Source organism: Nicotiana tabacum, chromosome 22 (genome assembly GCF_000715075.1).
Source record: "Nicotiana tabacum cultivar K326 chromosome 22, ASM71507v2, whole genome shotgun sequence".
Classification (NCBI taxonomy): domain Eukaryota; kingdom Viridiplantae; phylum Streptophyta; class Magnoliopsida; order Solanales; family Solanaceae; genus Nicotiana; species Nicotiana tabacum.
Window position 1 is genome coordinate 7,388,266 of NC_134101.1, and position 14,936 is coordinate 7,403,201.

Genomic DNA, 14,936 nt, shown 5'->3' on the forward strand with positions numbered 1-14,936 from the left:
ATTCCGACAACTTTGAGTTTTTTCCGGTAGCTACAGTACTATTCCGACAGCTACAGTAAATTCCGGCAGCTACAGTATTTCAGTATTCTGTTTCTGTGTTTCCGTACACTGTTTCAGTGGATTACAGTTGATTCTTTCTCCTATTTGGTAATAATTTGCAACAATGTCTTTGGGATTTGATGCTTTTGGGTCTAGAAACATGAGTTCTGGAAACTCTAGTGCTATTATTACCTCGGAACCTTTAATAGGAGATTCAAACTACTTAGCTTGGGCTTCATCTGTCGAGTTATGGTGTAGAGGTCAAGGTGTTCAAGATCATCTAATCAAACAGTTTAGCGATGGAGATGAAAAGGCAATAGCACTTTGGGCAAAAATCGATGCTTAGTTATGTAGCATCTTGTGGCGATCTATTGATTCCAAGTTGATGCCCTTGTTTCGTCCATTCCAGACATGTTATTTGGTTTGGGCAAAGGCACGCACCTTATACACTAATGACATATCTCGCTTCTATGATGTGATATCACGGATGACAAACTTAAAGAAGCAGGAATTGGATATGTCTACTTCCTTGGGTCAAGTACAGACAGTCATGGAGGAATTTGAGAAGTTGATGCCAGTTTCGGCTAGTGTGAAAAAATAACAAGAGCAACGACAGAAGATGTTTCTCGTTCTTACCCTCGCTGGACTTCCTAATGATCTTGATTCAGTACGCGACCAGATTTTGGCTAGTCCGTCTGTCCCGACAGTTGATGAATTATTCTCTCGATTACTCCGCCTTGCTGCAGCACCAAGTCCACCAGTGAGCTCATCACAGATACTTGATTCCTCTGTTCTTGCATCCCAGACAATGGATGTTCGAGTGCAGAATTTGGATCACACTGACAACAAATATGACAAAATTAACAACCTTGGTCTCAGTGGCACGATAACTATTTCGGCGAACTTTAGACTTCATTTTGGATTTTATCAGAATCCCTGCCAAAAGGAACATTTCAGAAAATCCGGGACTCCGGGTAACCCCAACCAAGGTTTTGTTTGAGGAAATTCAAAAATAATCATATAGACCTCATTATTAGTTCCCTCACTTCCCCATGACGATCACCCTTTGTCATCCAGTGCTTCACCATTTTCTTATTTTCGGTCAAATCATCTGACAAACTACGTGTGTCATACAAACAGAAAGAACTTGAACCTCTTGGTAGTATCGTGTACTCTTGGAGAAAATATGTCTCATTTCCAACCGAAGAATCTGGTAACCCACAGATTCAAGTACGATGAAGCTGTTATGAAATGTTAATTATCTGACAACTAATACTTAAAGAAACAAACAACCTAATTATATTAGTCTAGGACAAACAAAGAAGACATGATAATCGCATTCTTCCTTATCAACTTTTATCAGAGTTTCACTTCTTACATGAGAAAAGGAGAAAGAGAACATACACGATACTAGAGCCATTTCTGGTGTAAAAGTATCATCCTCAAACACCATCAAGACCTTGTTAACAAGACTGCTTTTTCCAGATCCTCTCGGACCAATCAACAGGAGTGTCATCTTTTTGGTATATTGTAATCGCTCATTTTCGTGCCACCTACCTCCTCAATCCGTGATCCGGGGGAGTACCTTCAAGTGTTCATTTATTATGTGTATCTCAACAGATGCATATTACTTATAAGAAACCCAAGACAAACATTCATTAAATAAATAAGTTAAACCATTTGAGGAGCATTATTAAATTAGTATATATATAGTTACTTGTTCCTCCAGAGAAAAAGAACCAAAATAGAAAATAAATGCATACAAATCAAGGTACCTCAAGATTTTATTTTTGGCTTCCTTCAAATGGTCCTTATGAAACTGCAGTTCATCATAGTTATTGAGAACTTCCATATATACATTCCTTAAACGCTTTTTATTAACCTCATGCATAGAATTTGAAGAAGCTCAAATGAATTCCTTCAAATCCATAGAAACCTACTCCAACTTCTTCATTCTCTACTTCCGATCCAAAATAATTACCACCACTTCACACATTCCAATTTCCAACCACTAGTATTACATACATGTACACACATACACACACAGAGAGAGCATGTAGAGAGTCCATCTTTACAGGAAAAGCAAGAACAGTAAATACCTGAGAAAAGTTGGGAGCCTAGTGGATTTTCAGGGAAGTTTTGTTCAAGAGATGATTCTTCTCAAGTACTAAAAATTCAATCTTTTGCAGTTTTTCCAGTACAAAGAGTCTAGATCTTCAAAAAAAAATAAATTATGGAAGACACGAGAATCAATCAATCCACTATGTCTTAGTTCCAAATCAATTCCGTTGAGTTACTCCCTCTGTTCCATTGTACAGGACACTCTCCTCTTTCTAGTCTGTTCAAGAAAGAACAACATTTCTTTACCTTTGGAAGCTCATTAGCTTTAAACTTCCAAGTTTAAGTAAAATGGCATGTTGTTGTAACCACAAAAATGCCATGGCATGTTAGAAAATCAGAACTTCAAGTTCAAAAGGTACTTTTGGTATATGACAATAGTCTTTCTTTTCTTCTTAAACTCCATGCTCAATCAAACACCTTCATATAAAATAAAACAAAACCACCATATAAAATTAAATTAAAGACTATATGGGTAGAACTATTTTTTAACTAACTGTCAACCTACTGCAACACTTCATTCTGTACATAGGCAAAATTATGCAAGAAATGTGAATACAGAGCTATAAAGAAAAATTCATAAAATGTACCCATAGCTGCAAACTCTCTTTTTTTGGGCCAGAAAGAAGCAAACATTATATTAACATAAAGTAGTAGATATACAAGGAGCAGTAAACTGCAAAAGGGAAAGAACCATAGTTGGGTCATTACAAAAGGGAATGTTACACAATAATAATGATTAAGGTAAAATACCCAATTCACCCGATTGCTCTTCATCTTCAGTAATACCTTCCAATACCAAATACTGAAGAGCAATGGAATATTTTGCAGTTTTAGCCCTTGCAAAATTGTTACTGCTACTCCTAATAAGATATGATCCAAAGCCATCCGCTTTAATTGTGTAAATAGAGGAAACCCATCTTTTGTAAATATATAGCAACCTCGAGGAATCACCATGATAATGAGTATCAGAGAGTAGAAGCTGACATGGCAATGGCCCCTTTTGATTAGCATACATAATTGCATTTTTACATAGTGCTAATACTCGAACCATAGCCAAATCTTTTCCTCGAGTATTATTGTATCTCTCTTGGCATTTTCCTTCATTAAAAAAATCAGCAAAATCATCAATAATAACTGAAACTGGAGCAGGATTATTATGTAGTATATGAAAAGCAGCAAAGTATTTCTTAATTCCTTCTTCGTCCTCTATATATTTCATCTGAATACGTTCAAAAATAGCAGAGGATGGATCAATTCCCTTAGCAAGATAAGGGGGTTTTGTTTCCAACTTACGACGGTTGCAAATGAAGACCACATTACCCTCCCCACTCTCTTTTGCAGAGTTAATAGCAAACTGGAAAAGTAAAGAGGTTTTTCCTGATGAAGGAGGTCCAGAAAGGAGGAGAACTGGGTCGCTACTGCGAAGAATATCCAATCGCCCAACCGGTAAGAATTTCTCCACCATTTTTGTTGGAACTCAAGTGAATAGTACTACTTTATGGGTTTTAATTAAAAAAAGATAAAATAAAAATAAAAGAATAATTTTCAAAAACAATTATTGTTCAGGTGTTATTAAATAATTATAGCTATAATATACATAACTACTAATTATACTTAAGTCCGAGTTTTATTAGTGTGTAAATAAAAACACACTCTGAGGGTGGAGTGTGCTCGTTGTTTTGGATGATTATCATGGGCTTCTGCACGTGTCATCTGATTATGGTTAATTAGAGTTCTATTATGCTTTCTGTAATTAATGAGGTTACGTTTTAGTTAGAAAATAGTGATGACACTTTGATAATGCAGAAGTACATGTTATTGTCGGAAACAGTCTCACTGCTCTTCTCTGTCTTTCCAGGATAGGGGTTAAAGCTGCGTACATCTTACCCTCTCCAGACCCCACTTGTGATAAATTCATGGGTTTGTTGTTGTTGTAGCCTTGCATTAAACTCAATTAATCCAAGTAACACAAAACAAATAATAGAGCACAATAAAATGACATGTGACATTGTAAGATGAGAGGAATTTGTAAATTACTTATAGAGAAAGGGTTGAGATATTAAAAAAAAAAAATCTATGAAATAATGCAAGTTCTCTTTTTCCGTCTATGATGGTCGAATAATTACAGTAGTATCTTTCACTCATCTCTTATAGAGATGTTCCCACAAGGGCACCAACTATACCACGTAAAAGGGGCGTGGGTCACTTCATCTTTAGAAGAAAATCTTCCTGAGAATGAAAGAAGGGCTTATCGACTTATCATAGTCCTCGTGAATAAATATTAATCTATGATGATAATGACATTTACAAATTACAAGTAATTCCTACTAATCTCTTATTTACTCGAGTCGGCCCGTTGAATCAGTAGCTCAAAGGCATTGTCTCTGCTGGAAGGAGGATGACATAGCCAGAAAGGGTCGCTCCAAGAAGTTAGACTGCAAAGATGTCATGCCAAATCCAGTTGATTGTGGAACTCCAATATTTGAGTGTGGAATTGTGCTGCAGAGAAAAGCGAATTTTAATTTCATGCTGTCATACCGATTAACAGTTAAGTTCAATTTACTATACTAAGCACACTAATATAAACATAAGACATCATTCCACAAGCAGCTTCAGTTAATAGTTTGATGCAAAACAAAATAATTATATTTCTGATAACATGAGCCCACTTGCATTCCCAGTTACTGACTTGCAAAGTGCGACACACTTGGGTCTTTTTGGTGTTTGGTTTTCTCGAGGACATGTTTTTGAGGCTACCTGTTTAGCAGGGGGGATGGAGAGTTGGAAGATTAAGTTACGTTCAATCTCTAATAAGAGTGACCACATTATAATGGTTCAGATGTGTAACGAAATTCAGGGTAGAGAAATTTGTTACGGAAACTGGATAGCAGGATGATTCCATTTCTAATCTCCACAGGGAAATATAGTATACTCAACAACCCACCAAAACTTATGTCATTAACAGAAAGAAAATTTGATAAATGGATACTGACCTGAATGATAATGATAATGATGAGTCCACTGGAGTAGATATTTGATGGTGATCAGGAGGAAACAATGACCAGAAAACTGAAAAGGAGCAATCAAAACAAGCCATGACATCTCTAATAATATAGAAGATGAAGATTTCAACTAACTACATAAAATACCCAGAAAGAAGTAGAACCATAATATGCCTGACAAACCTTTCAGCATTCTAGGTTTCAAGAGTCTAACACAAGGCAATTATAGAACCCACCCCAGAACAAAAAGAAAAAAAAGTCCTATAAAATTGCAGAAATGGTTAATACGACAAGATATTACACTAAAAGGAAAAGTATATGAGCTACCTGATTGTTGTGAGTGATCCTGGTAACTAGGGCAGAACAGCATATCCTGCCAATGTTACCAAAACCCTTTTAGAAGAATATAGCCAAATCAGAGGTCTTATGAATAGAAATCTCTGAAAACAGTGACCCAAATCTAAAAAGAAAAGAAAACCTGAGACAACTCACCATTCCTGTACCTTGACTTTTACTTGCCATCTTTGCAGGAAAGAGATCTACATAATGAGGTAAAGGTAAATTGTTTCAGAAAGCTTCCTTAGAAAACGAGAACTTACAACAACAAAACAATAACTTGAAAAATTAAAGCAAGACATATATCAGGCAAGGACGTTTGTCTCATGTTCTTAAAACAAAAGTGATACTATGAATAAATGTTTTTTTGCGTTAAGAGTGTTTCATATGTAAGATCTAAGTGTCAGGCATGCTGTCTTTAGAACTCTGTTTCCCTGGGCATATTCGAGACATGTTTACACTTGGATTACCACCATATCAAGAATATAGATTTCCATTTTGGTGGATACAGCAGCGTAGGTATTGCTTCTACGAAACAAGATAGAGGAAGACATTAGGACAAACATGTCAGTTGTTAGGAGAGCCACAATTTGCATGAACAAAAAGCAATTGCTGCAACAGTTCTTTGATTGTTGCAACAAATTGAACCATAGACAATTCTGTATTGCAATCTAAAGTGGGTTTACATATGTATTACCACAGGAGACGAAAATAGGAAGCATGATGCATGGTGAAATAATAAAAAACTTAAAAATTCATACCCAGGCAAGAGGGACTCGGGTTCACAGCCAAAGTCAAACCAAGATAGCAGTCATCCTTTTCTGTCCCAAAATCCCACAGGTTCAACTCAAGATTAGGCTCAGGTCCTGCACAACAGGCTAGCTTCATGACTAAAAGGGAATAACGACACATGCTAAAAGTACTTTACGAGTTCTTACCAACATTACTCAAATCCATCTGCAACGGATCCCCTAGAGGACGAGGAATCCACATATCAACCTATTCATTAGCAAGTGGCCAATTATTCAAATATCTACGGAAGGATGCCAATTACAATTATAAGTTGAAGCAAAAAACAAATGACAGAAAATAGTTTACATGAAAAAATGGGTGCTGCAAGCATTGGTCAGCAGTTGGTCTCCTCAATGGGTCCCACGAACAGAGTTGCTATGGCAGGAAGGGAGGGATTGATCAGCTAAAAACCATTTCCTATTTCGTGCATAAAAAATGCCAACAATGTAAAGAAGCAGCTATAACAATACCTTGATCAAATCGATAGCTTCCAAGCTAGCACTTGGAATGACATCAGACATATTGGCTGGTTTAATCTATCAGAAACAAAAGAAAATAATAAAAGAACTGAATACATGATCATTCACATGTCTGTGATAAAGGTCAAAGGAAATTGGCAGGAAACTAACAAGAAGTTCATGCTGGACTTACATCAAGACAACTAAAATCAAATAACCGTGAAGCACTTCTCAGTTCTGGGAAGCTAGTCCAGTCTGGCGGTCCAAGAATACAGCATATCTTATACAACTGATCAATTTCACTGAACAAAGAAAAAGGAAGATTATTCTCAAAGAAATAGTTCTCCAAATAATTCAACTTAAGACCAATACGAGTCAAGATTCAATTTTCCACAGAATCCGGACAATATGCTCCCCAAGCTCTTGGAAATAACTATATCATCCAACTGTCAGTTTCATTTGAGGTCAAAGCAGTCTAGGTTCCAAGCTAGAAGAAGATAGTAGATCTTTTTCATGTAAGACAATCTGGGCTATGAAATCACCTTTCACCAGGGAAAATTGGGCAAAGAGTGAAAAGTTCAGCAAGTACCGCACCAACTGCCCACATATCTGTATTCATTCATAAATATGTTAAAGCAGCTGATAGTAAAGAAAAAGAGAATATAAGCAAGATTATGAAATATAAAAATACTATTCAAAATAAACAACTATGTATAACAATAGTTGGCTGTTTCTGCTCTCATTTGTAGACCTTATTCTCTTGACTCATGAGTCAAGAAACAGATTACTTGACCAACAAAAACAAACATGAAAGTTTATCCAAGAGTTCTTTGACGCATTGAACAATTTCAAAATTAAGGCCATCAAGCTTAAGACGGAGAACTTCTAAACAACACCAGTTCAAAGAGATATACTTTTTTGGATAGACCATAGAAGAACCTATTAAAGATCCAAAATAAAGCAATCTCACAAATGCAGTTGGAAAAAAAAAATTGACAAACCCAAGCATGTGAAGTAGACTAATACCGAATAAACATATGATAATTTTACGAATGAAAAAACAACCAAGTTATATTGGTCAACAATTTTCTAGTAACCCAAAGTTTGTTTTGTACATACATCTATCATGCTAGACAAATATGGAAAACACCTAAGGAAATACGAAGTTTCTAGCAGGAGAACAGCGGTAATGGTCTTCTCTCTAGTTTTACTATTGAATCAAGCCAGCAGTTTTGAAGTCAATACTTTGAGGCATGTGTTAGCATGGTGAACTTGGTCCAAGGCAATTCCTGTCACTCTCCTGTTTTCTTTCACACGACTTTCATAGAATCCATTCAAGGTTATAGTACCTTCAAAGAGCCAAGGCTTACCCTCAAAATTAACAGAAAACATTTCAAGAAAGTTATATTGTTTTTCCAGCGTAAAATATCAACAAACACGAAACATACTGCTCAGCTATGTACTTAGATTAATAAGTTTATTAGGACAAGTAGAAAACTAGCTGCCACAGTCGTCGAGATTCAAGAACAAATATTCAGGATTAGGTAATTCTTATCAAATCCTAGCTTCTAAACATACAGCAACTTATTGGTGTCAAATGAAAAATGATCCATTGTGTCCAAACAAGAAGCTTCTGAAATTGCAAGAACGTATTGACAGCGCATACCGATAGCAGGTGTGTATGATGAAGATTGCAACAAAACTTCTGGAGCTCGATACCTTTTAAAGACATTAGAACATCCTTCCATCAGAGGCAAATTATTCACTAGCACGTGGAGATAAATGATGCACCAAACAAGAGAAGACAACTCACCAACGAGTTGAAACATAATCAGTGAAAGGAGGTAATGAAGACACTTCTCTAGCCAACCCAAAGTCAGCAATTTTAATTATGTCATTTGTCACCAGCAAATTCTCTGAGGCAGAACATGGGTAACTTTAGTTTGCACTGCCATAAACAAAGATAGTAAATAAACCACATGACATTTCAATACCAGGTTTCAGGTCCCGATGAAAGTAACCATTTTTATGCATGTGGGCAAGTCCTTGCAACACCTGAGACATCAATCCTCGAATCTCTTCCTCAAGAAAAGGTCTTTGTCGTTCTTTCATTAGTTGGTACAAGTTATGTTCCTAGACACATTTAAGGAAATAATTTAGAGGTTCACCTTGACATAGTATATATTCTCAAACTAAAAGCAGTAATTGCCAGAGTGGCACAAACATACACTATGTTAACTGAATTAAAGATTCTACTGCACAGACAACGAGAAAGGTGCAACATCAAAGAGATCTAGCCAAAAGTCTTAAACTGGTACCATGTACTCGAGTATGAAGAATAGCTCATTGTTCTCCCTGACAATCTCCTTCAGTTTGATGATGTTAGGATGATTCAATTTACGGAGGGACTGCACAGAGAAGATTGGAAAACTTAGCTTGCGCCAAGTTATATATGTACAAGCAACTCAATTCTAACACGGTAATTTTTTCTGAATCAATGTGTTGAAATATTTCCTTTCAGACCATCAAATGTGAGACCAATTAAGAGGAAACCCACACACCTTTACTTCACGTAGATTAACACATTCTTCCCAAAAGTAGAACTTCCTCTTCATTTTCTTTACTGCAACCTGCAACACATGAAATAAATCTATAAGTACAATTTCAGCGAAGAATCAACATCCTGTGAGATGTCCAAGCACTGAGAAAAAAGTAACAAGTCTTCCAGTCAATTCCCTTCAAAGGAAACAAAGAAGAAAGTGAAAAGGTCAAATTTTATTATTCTTCATTTCTTGTAATAGCATAGGCGTGATTAAACACTAATCTCATGTCTCGCCTCAATGTGGCATGGATCTTTAACATGGTTATCACAAATTATTACGTATGGGACTAAACACAACATGTCCCCAGTCAACTCCCAAAAGGCACTTTTGGTTAGCTAGAGTCTACTTGAGATTTTTGGCAGATATTATTACTGTTGTGTAAGAAAGGCGCCAGTAACTTTCCATTACAAAGGAAACCAAGGAGCAAATCCAAGCATTACCATGTTGAGCTCTGGTAATTAGAACTAAAAGAGTTTATTAATTCAGATGCGCAACTCTTCAAACATGCAGCAGATCAAAATCTTTTCTGCTGCTGCCAAACACAAGCTTCCTACTCAAGTCTTAGATTTTGTAAACAGGATTTTGGAACGTCTCCTTATATCAACTAAATGAAAATAGCTGAAAAACATGTGTGGATATATAAAAGACAATTACTTACAATTTCAGATGTTTCTGTATTAATGGCCTTATATACATTACCGCAAGTTCCATCTCCAAGCTCCTTCAATATTCTATATCTGGAATTATAATGTCCCACCAAGAAGCACATAAGTTAGGATCATCAAAAGGAAAACCACCTTTTAATATCCACATAGGGTCTCAATAAGACTTACCTTTCCATTTTCGATTTACAATGACTGGTGGACCAACAATTTCTCAATGGACCTCTAACCTCCTGATAGAGGTTTCTACTCTGTAAAAATAGTGCTCATGTGGTTGTTGACATATATCACTCTTTATGTGCAGCATACGATACGGTAAATGGTAAAAAATCCACCTCTCATCACTAAAAAAACTGAAAATCAACTGAAAGACCATCAACATGCTTAAACGCAGCCTTCACGAGCTGCAATCAGTAGTTATCATCTAAAAGGCAGTCACTGATTTCTGTCAAATACTTGCTATATTGTGGATAAAATAAGAGTCAGTCATGTCAACAAGATATCAAACCACAGCACGTCTCTTTTCCATGAGCTTCAGTTATGTTTTATCTGTCAAAAAGTTTCAGAAAAAGTCAGAGACAACTGTAGAACATGAATAGCGCGTGCTACCTTCAGTGCTTTAAAGCATTGAAGAATCTGGATTGGAAATATAAATGGAAAAACATTAAAAGCAGAAAGCTCTCTGAGCTATGTGTCAAACAACCAGAGATGGATCCAATCTTTTTGTTTTTATCACTGATCCATCGCACATTCAAAATTATGGGTTCAAAATGTAATATTTATTGAAATTTTGGTGATCACACACACACACACATATATATATATATATATATATATATATATATATATATATATATATATATATATATATATATATATAAAAGCTTATATTTATATATAAGGTTCAGTTGAACCCGTAGCCTGTTAGCTATATCCGCCTTTGCAAACAGCCACCGAGAGAGAGGAGACACAGGATGAGATAAAAAGATCCAAAAATAGCTAACAGCATACGCAGGCTGCTATTCTGTGGAAGAGCAATCTCCATTCACTTTCTTATTTTGTCAATACCTATGGCTTTATATTCATGAACTATGTAGCAATTGGCATCACCTTTTTCTTGCTATAATTATAATTTTCTATATGACATCTGCATCTAAATAGGAAACTGATTCAGCTATAATTAAGTAAATTTCTATTTTTCTTTTTTTCATATTTGTTTAGACAAAGAAAAGTGTTTCAACGGAGAAATACAAATCACAGACTATTTAGTATAAGTGCCAATCCAATGACAGAGTAAATTTACTAAATGAATATATAAATACATGAGTACATAAACACGCTTGTTATGATCAATTCAAACAGCAATTTTGACCAAAAAATTTAATTTTTTTCCAGTAACTCTTCTAGTACCAATTCAAATCAATAGCACAAAAAGAAAATTGAATTTGAAGCAACAGGATAATAATGCGATTGAATTTATTCGTGATTTGCTGAGAAAAGCAGCAGAAATTGATTCTCCAGCTACTAGAAAAAAACGTGTAATAAGAACAATATTAGAGTAAATACAGAGAAATTTGAAGGAAAAAAATCGAGCTTACCGGTTAATGCTGGAGAAACAGTCAAACAAAAAACATCTAGAGAGAGAAAAAGGAAGATTTATAGAGAGAAGATGAATGTGCCGAATGCCGATCGATAATGTAACAGCAAAATCATTTGAAGAAGCGTTGGAGAAGAAACCAAATATATTTTTCGAAATATAAAAAGGAATAAAATATTAAAATAGTTTTTTAGATAAACAAGAGGATTTAAAAAGTAGCAAAAGATTAAATGAAATTTATTAATATTGCGAAAGATGCTTGGTGGTGGGAAAAGGGAGTGGTCCTCTTTTAAGTAAGTTTACATAAAAGCCCTTCCGCCAACTTGTTTCTTTCAACTTATCCTTGGTCGGTTACTTTATGACAACTTTGCCCTCTAATAGCTCGTAAATTTACCACCCTTTGCCATTTGGGCTTCTCATGGGATATGTGCTTGTGCTACAAAAGGCTTGAAATAGTGATCCGATCAAATTTAACTTGGGCTGGACTTGAAACAAGAAATTATCCACATGATCTGTTTGGATAACATTTGGTTAACAGTTAATGAAACGAGTATTTAAAGTTGATGTTGAAAAAGAATATTTGCAGTTAAAATTGTCTTTGGATATGAAATTTCACTTTGCAAATAAGTTATAATTCTGTAAATAAAAAATAATATTTCACTTGAAATCAGCTTCTCAACTTCAAATTTTCTACTTTAAGTTGAAGTTGAAATAGTTGAAAACTTGTAACATAAGTATTTACTTTCAAATACTATATTTCATTGTTTGCAATGAAAACTTGTACGAAATGTTTCGAAGGAGCTCGCTTTTACAAAATGGCCATTAAGAAGATAGCTCAACCGAAATCTAGGCCTAACCTAGCCTCCGGCCGTCACTAAGTTAAGAAGTTAGTTAAGAAGAATTAATCTAAGTAGTCTCTATATAGATGTCTTTCAACCGCTTAAACTAAAAATAAAAAGAAAATATATATATATATATATATATATATATATATATATATATATATAATTGTGTATAATCAGTATATATTTTCCGTTAAGAAAAAGTAAACAGTGAATTCTGTCGGCTATTTGTGTAAAGCTCCCTATTATTGTCTTAGGCCCAAGTCCATAGTATGAATGATCCATGTTCTAAATGTAGCCCGGCAATCTGAACATCACAGCAGCTTCAACCAAACACACCCTTGTCGCTTCTCTCCGGTACTGAAAATGCGGGTGTCCGTACGCCGGCCGATAGTCACATCTCTCTTCTCCTCCTCCCTATCTCTCCGCCCCATCTCCAGCTCCTCCGCCGCCGATCACCTTCCAGAAACCCTAACATCTCAATCGCCATCCTCCTCCGATGAACTCACAAACCCTACCCCTCGAACCCGAACCCGAACTCCAATGGAAAAACAGTTCGAATCATGGATTAACAATCTCAAACCCGGGTTTAAACCAGCTGACGTAAACGAAGCCTTGAGAGCTCAATCCGACCCGGACCTCGCCCTCGATATCTTCCGGTGGACCGGCCAACAGCGGAACTACAAGCACAACCACGTCACTTACTTAACCATGATTAACATCGCAGTCTCAAGTAAGCGTTACCGCGTCGGCGAAACACTAGTCGAGGAAGTCCTCGCCGGCGCTTGCCCGCCGAGCCTCCCACTGTACAATTCCATGATTAAATTTTGCTGCGGCCGTAAATTCTTATTTAACCGTGCATTTGATATTTACAAGAAAATGACAAAATGTGAAGAAGCTAAGCCTTCACTAGAGACTTACAATTTGTTACTGAATGCCCTTCTCAGTAAATTTAATAAGTTACATGTCTGTTACGTGTATTTACATTCTGTTCGATCGTTAGCTAAGCAAATGAAGTCCTTTGGGGTGATTCCAGATACATTTGCTTTGAATATGATAATCAAGGCTTACTCTAAGTGTCTTGAGGTTGATGAGGCTATTCGTGTTTATCGCGAAATGGGCTTGTATGGATGTGAGCCCGATGTATTTACCTACGGGTATATAGCTAAAGGGTTGTGCGAGAAGGGAAGAGTGAATCAGGGACTTGAATTTTTCAAGAAAATGAGGGATAAAGGATTTGTTCCGAAAGGAAGTACTTATATGATATTGGTTTGTAGTCTTGCTTTGGAGCGACGGTTTGAGGATGCTATTGAGGTGGTGTTTGATATGTTGGATAATTCGTTGTCGCCTGATCAGCTTACGTATAAAACTGTGTTGGAAGAATTGTGTAGAGAAGGGAGAGGAAATTATGCATTTGAAATTCTTGAAGAATTTAAGAAGAGGGATAGCTTAATGAATGAGAAGACTTACAAGTCTTTGTTGAATGGTTTATATTTTCTTAATCAGGACTAAGTGTATACTTTGATATGTTTATGTTGTCATTGTTGGTAGTTTGATGCTTCTAAGTATATATATTGCTCGTCCGATGAACGAGGAGTTATTTACCAGCAATTAGAATTACAGTGCAACTTGTGCAAGGAGAACCGCGTAACAGTGTATGACAGACTTGGTGTATGTTTCTTAACTTGTATGGGATTCAATAGGTTATGCCGCCAGATATATGAAGCAAGCGCTAAGCAATTGGCAATGTCAGCGGATGAAGAAAGTGAAAAAGAAGACGTGGAGGACCGTTCGTTTGCAAATATTTTGGAATGTTTGACTCGAGATGAACATGAGGTGTTTTGAGGAGAAGGAAGAGAACATCTCACTGCTGAAGAATAGATGCATCCATAGTTTAAAATTTTGGTGTAATGTTGATTTTTATAACGATCTTGACGTAATGCTGGATTTTTCTGAATCCTTAGAGAACTTCTATCTAAGTTTTTGTACCTTATTCATACCAGCTTGATGCCGAGCTTAAATTAATAATAATGCCTTTACTTATCAAAAGAATTAGAGTGCAAATCCAGATTTCTTGGTTTCTGCCCAGAGGCATCTTTTTCCGCCATGGCATATATGAGGTGAAGAAAATGGGAAAATACATAAGTTAAACTTGTCTGGAAAATTGAGTTGCACACTGCAACTTTACATACGATTATTTACCCACCTATTCTTGTTTAAAGTAAAATATATTACACCCCTTACCCTCCTATTCTTGTTTAAAGTGAAATATATAACACCCCAAATGCTGACGTAACGAAAAAGAAAAAGAAATAAAGGCGTGTAAATTCTAAATAAATAAAAAAAGAATGTGTGCCCGTTGATACGTGTATTATCCAATAAATAATAATAAATAAAAAACAAAGATAGCCCCTAGTCCTTTCTTTCCTCTCCTTCTTCCCCATCCTCTCAAGCTCGCCATATCTGCTCCTCAATCCTCACCCA

The 14,936-nt window shown here is 36.0% G+C and overlaps 3 protein-coding genes across 3 annotated transcripts; 1 reads left to right on the forward strand and 2 right to left on the reverse strand.

Annotated features, from left to right (window-relative positions):
• Nucleotides 1-2,753: 2,753 nt before the first annotated feature.
• LOC107762409 (uncharacterized) lies at nucleotides 2,754-3,664 on the reverse strand. Its single transcript, XM_016580766.2, has one exon. The coding sequence runs from the start codon at nucleotides 3,623-3,625 to the stop codon at nucleotides 2,897-2,899; it is 729 nt and encodes a 242-aa protein (XP_016436252.1). The 5' UTR covers nucleotides 3,626-3,664; the 3' UTR covers nucleotides 2,754-2,896.
• Nucleotides 3,665-4,217: 553 nt separating this feature from the next.
• LOC107762407 (serine/threonine-protein kinase MHK) lies at nucleotides 4,218-11,793 on the reverse strand. Its single transcript, XM_016580764.2, has 18 exons — nucleotides 11,612-11,793; nucleotides 10,185-10,562; nucleotides 10,010-10,088; nucleotides 9,310-9,378; nucleotides 9,067-9,156; nucleotides 8,743-8,881; nucleotides 8,562-8,664; nucleotides 8,415-8,467; nucleotides 7,291-7,357; nucleotides 6,942-7,050; nucleotides 6,761-6,826; nucleotides 6,597-6,665; nucleotides 6,437-6,497; nucleotides 6,260-6,364; nucleotides 5,655-5,701; nucleotides 5,490-5,535; nucleotides 5,154-5,229; nucleotides 4,218-4,659 (listed from the first exon to the last, which is right to left on the reverse strand). The coding sequence occupies exons 2-18, from the start codon at nucleotides 10,190-10,192 to the stop codon at nucleotides 4,530-4,532; spliced, it is 1,317 nt and encodes a 438-aa protein (XP_016436250.1). The 5' UTR covers nucleotides 10,193-10,562; nucleotides 11,612-11,793; the 3' UTR covers nucleotides 4,218-4,529.
• An 865-nt stretch (nucleotides 11,794-12,658) lies between these two features.
• Nucleotides 12,659-14,504, forward strand: LOC107762408 (pentatricopeptide repeat-containing protein At3g25210, mitochondrial-like). The gene has a single exon (XM_016580765.2). The coding sequence runs from the start codon at nucleotides 12,729-12,731 to the stop codon at nucleotides 13,962-13,964; it is 1,236 nt and encodes a 411-aa protein (XP_016436251.1). The 5' UTR covers nucleotides 12,659-12,728; the 3' UTR covers nucleotides 13,965-14,504.
• The last annotated feature ends 432 nt before the right edge of the window (nucleotides 14,505-14,936 follow it).

Coding starts and splice junctions, on each gene's coding strand:
- LOC107762409 (XM_016580766.2), bottom strand. CDS start 3,625: ATGGTGGAGAAATTCTTACCGGTTGGGCGATTGGATATTCTTCGCAGT.
- LOC107762407 (XM_016580764.2), bottom strand. Junction 8,468..8,561: donor GATTATGTTTCAACTCGTTG/GTGAGTTGTCTT, acceptor TGTCTTTAAAAG/GTATCGAGCTCCAGAAGTTT. Junction 6,498..6,596: donor TGCAGCACCCATTTTTTCAT/GTAAACTATTTT, acceptor GCTAATGAATAG/GTTGATATGTGGATTCCTCG.
- LOC107762408 (XM_016580765.2), top strand. CDS start 12,729: ATGATCCATGTTCTAAATGTAGCCCGGCAATCTGAACATCACAGCAGC.